This window comes from Alexandromys fortis, unplaced genomic scaffold (assembly GCF_014885135.2).
Source record: "Alexandromys fortis isolate MF-2015 unplaced genomic scaffold, M_Fortis_MF-2015_v1.1 scaffold_283, whole genome shotgun sequence".
Lineage (NCBI taxonomy): Eukaryota > Metazoa > Chordata > Mammalia > Rodentia > Cricetidae > Alexandromys > Alexandromys fortis.
Window position 1 is genome coordinate 171,161 of NW_026068164.1, and position 3,641 is coordinate 174,801.

General features: G+C 38.3%; 3 protein-coding genes and 1 pseudogene across 5 annotated transcripts in view; all 4 read left to right on the forward strand.

The window, feature by feature from the left end:
* The window catches only part of LOC126491944 (protocadherin alpha-9-like), a 15,363-nt pseudogene extending 14,934 nt beyond the window's left edge, over window positions 1-429 (forward strand).
* The window catches only part of LOC126491938 (protocadherin alpha-6-like), a 173,259-nt gene that overhangs the window by 38,587 nt on the left and 131,031 nt on the right, over window positions 1-3,641 (forward strand).
* LOC126491936 (protocadherin alpha-C2) overlaps window positions 1-3,641 on the forward strand; it is a 196,204-nt gene that overhangs the window by 32,228 nt on the left and 160,335 nt on the right. The gene's annotated exons all lie outside the window — the stretch shown is intronic.
* The window catches only part of LOC126491952 (protocadherin alpha-11-like), a 4,107-nt gene continuing 2,732 nt past the window's right edge, over window positions 2,267-3,641 (forward strand). Inside the window, exon 1 of the mRNA XM_050127969.1 lies at window positions 2,267-3,640. Coding sequence (XP_049983926.1) covers window positions 2,328-3,640 — 1,313 coding nt within the window. The 5' untranslated portion in view covers window positions 2,267-2,327. The remainder of the gene's footprint in view (window position 3,641) is intronic.

Here is a 3,641-nt window from a genome sequence, read left to right on the forward strand (position 1 = left end):
TTGCTTTTATATTTATTTGATACATCTAGTAGATATAAACTTACTGAGTTATTGTGTATTTTTTAGGTTGGTGACTTTGATATTACTTTTCACTCACTTTTTCATGTTGTAATTTTTTTTTACAAGATCATCTGTGAATAAACTCAGAACAATATCCAGAGTACACAACCCAAAGAAATACAGCTAACAGTTCAGTTAAAATAAATGTACAGCTAAGTCTTTCCCTTTTCTCTTAAGTACCTATTAGGATTTCCCCCATGAAACCTAAATCATAAATTTTATTATTTCTCTCTTTTCTTTCCCCGCCCTCCTCTCACATCATCTTGGTATAGTTCCTGAATTCTCAATCCCTCTTTTGCTTGTTGAATGTAGGGATCAGGGACCTGCACCACCACACCTGGCTTGATAGTATTTGAGATGTGTTACTAGCAGATGGATTTACTGTTATAATTGTTAGACTCATGGAAACCTTGTAACGTCAAGACATTGCAAATTGCATTTTAAGTTTTTTAAAGTAAGTTTTTAGGTTAGCATTTAAAGTAAGGAGCTTTGTGATGACATCGTCACACATCTGTCATTATACTCCTGTCCTTCACCCCTCTTCCTCTCACCTCTCTATCTGTCTGGTGCCCTTCTCTGTCCCTTGTTTGCCTGGCTTTTTGTTTTCTTGTTTCATGTTTTACAGTACCTGCTTGATCTCTCACCTCTTGAGAATTTTCTACCTCTCTCATGATCCCTTAACTAGTTCTGCAAACCCCTATGCACAAAAATCTAAAAATTACTCTTTATATGTATATTGGTAACATAACCCTCCAATCCAAAATAGTGACGGACCTTCATTTAGTATGGAGTCTTTCCGAAAAACATTGCGTATTTTACTCAGAAAACTAAAGATTAAAACTTTTCACCATGATTCTTTTTCTAACTTTAGTCAGCTCAATAGGCTATTTTTTTCTTTCTCTTTTATTGTATTAAATGTATTGATTTAGGATTTGTGTCTTCAATCACAAAAACAATTACAGACAATGATAACTATTTTTCTTTGGTATAGATTCATAGTCATTAAGTCACTATTGGTGTGTTCAATTGAAAACTGAAGTTCATATAAAGAAAATAAACTCGATTATTTTGGGTATCCACTTACAATCACTTTTTAGTGGGGGAATATTTGAGTTTTTCAATGACTTAATATTACTGGCAAGATTCAGATGCTGATTAATTGGTTCCATATAGTCTTGAGATGATTAAAATATTTTCTTCTTTAACAAAATGCTGATGAACTTCATTGCCATTTATAAGTGTTCCATATAAATTCCAATATATTTTTGTATCTCAGGTTAAATATGATAATAAAATTGAGTGAATGAGATTTAGAATAACTTTTATATTCTAGAATCTTCACATAGTTTTCTAAGAAAATACTATAAACAGATAAATATAACTAGAACTACTGACATTATTTTTGGATGAAAATTAATTAATTTTTCCAAGGAAATAATAAGTATAATTGACATTGAAGTTTTTCAATATGACAGAAATAACCTTAATCCTGAACAGATATAATGACTGAACAAAAACTTTAAAATTACATAGCCTAAAAAATATGCTCTAAATTTCCCACAATCTGTGCTGAGTAAATTTATTAATATCAAATAAAGAATTATTCGGATAAAATAGTAAATAACTTATTAGTATTGAATTGAAATCCCATTGTGTTGTGGTGGTAACAGAAAATCTGCATCTTCAATTATTTTCTATAGAGTTAAATCAAATAATCAGAATAATTTAGTATTTTAAAAGAGTCAGCAGAACACAATTACAAAGTTATAGGAAGAGGTTGGATACATGGCGTTCGAATATGTTATATTTCTTACAAATCTCTTAAAAAGCTGTATTGCCAATACAAATGTAATTTGTCCACATACTTTTTTACACGATAATACAGCTTGTGCAGTAGTATGTTCTTAGATATCTATATAGAAGATGAAACTACTCTAGAAACTGTAAGTCTAAGATAAAACAACCCTTAATCAGCTACCGGCTGTTGAAATGTGAACTAACTAGAAACCTACAAAGAAAAGCACAAATATGGCATTCCGAAGTAAGCTTAAATTGCAGAGCGCAAGTGCACTTACACTTTGAGCCACAGGATGTCGTTGTTCTCCAACAAGAGCGCTAACAGAAGAAAATCAGACCATCTGCAGACCGGAAAGAAGCTGGCCCCGTGCTTTAAAGATTATAAACAGCACCTACATTGTTGCGATTATCCTGCAGCAAGAATACTACTACTACTGCTAATAATAATAAAATAAAATCTCAAAGAGACTATGTCTTTTGTCGCCATGACATACTGCCAGGGATCCTGGTGCCTGCTGCCCTTGCTTCTGCTGTTCACAATCTGGGAGGCAGGGAGCGGCCAGCTCCACTACTCCGTCCCCGAGGAGGCCAAACACGGAACCTTCGTGGGCCGCATCGCTCAGGACCTGGGGCTAGAGCTGGCGGAGCTGGTGCCCCGCCTGTTCAGGGTGGCGTCCAAGGACCGCGGGGACCTTCTGGAGGTAAATCTGCAGAATGGCATTTTGTTTGTGAATTCTCGGATCGACCGGGAGGCGTTGTGCGGGCGGAGCTTGGAGTGTAGCATCCACCTGGAGGTGATCGTGGACCGGCCGCTGCAGGTTTTCCACGTGGAGGTGGAGGTGAGGGACATTAACGACAATCCGCCCGTGTTTCCTCTTAGAGAACAAAAGCTGCTGATTTATGAATCCAAGCAACCAGACTCGCGTTTTCCGCTAGAGGGAGCATCTGATGCCGACATAGGGGAGAATGCTGTATTGGTCTATAGATTAAGTCAAAACGAGTATTTTTCTTTAGAATCACCTACAAATAGCAAGCAGACTAAAAGACCGTCACTTATATTAAAGAAGACGCTGGATCGGGAGAAAACCCCGGAACTTAATTTGCTACTGACAGCCTCAGATGGGGGAAAGCCGGAACTCACTGGTACAGTTCAGCTTTGGGTTCGTGTTTTAGATGTTAACGACAATGACCCGGAGTTCGATCATTTAGAATACAAGGTAAGAATAATGGAAAATGCTGCCAACGAAACTCTTGTCATAAAGTTAAACGCCACAGATCAAGACGAAGGTGTGAACGGGCAACTGGAGTACTCTTTGATGTCAATCAAGCCCAGTGGAAGGTCTTTATTTACACTAGATGAAAACAACGGAGAATTGAGGGTCAACGGAACTTTAGATTATGAAGCAAACAAGTTTTATGAAATTGAAGTGTTGGCTACGGATAAGGGGAACCCCCCAATGGTAGGTCACTGTACGGTCTCGGTAGAAATCTTAGACATCAATGACAATGCCCCTGAAGTGACACTGACTTCCCTGTCCCTCCCAGTAAGAGAGGATGCTCAGCCAAACACAGTCATTGCTTTGATTAGCGTATCCGACCTTGACTCTGGAGTCAACGGCCAAGTGACCTGCTCTCTCACACCCAATGTACCCTTCAAGATCGTATCTACCTTTAAGAACTATTATTCCCTGGTATTGGATAGCAGCCTGGACCGCGAGAGGGTGCCAGCCTATGATTTGCTTGTGACAGCCCGGGATGGGGGCTCACCCTCACTGTGGACCACC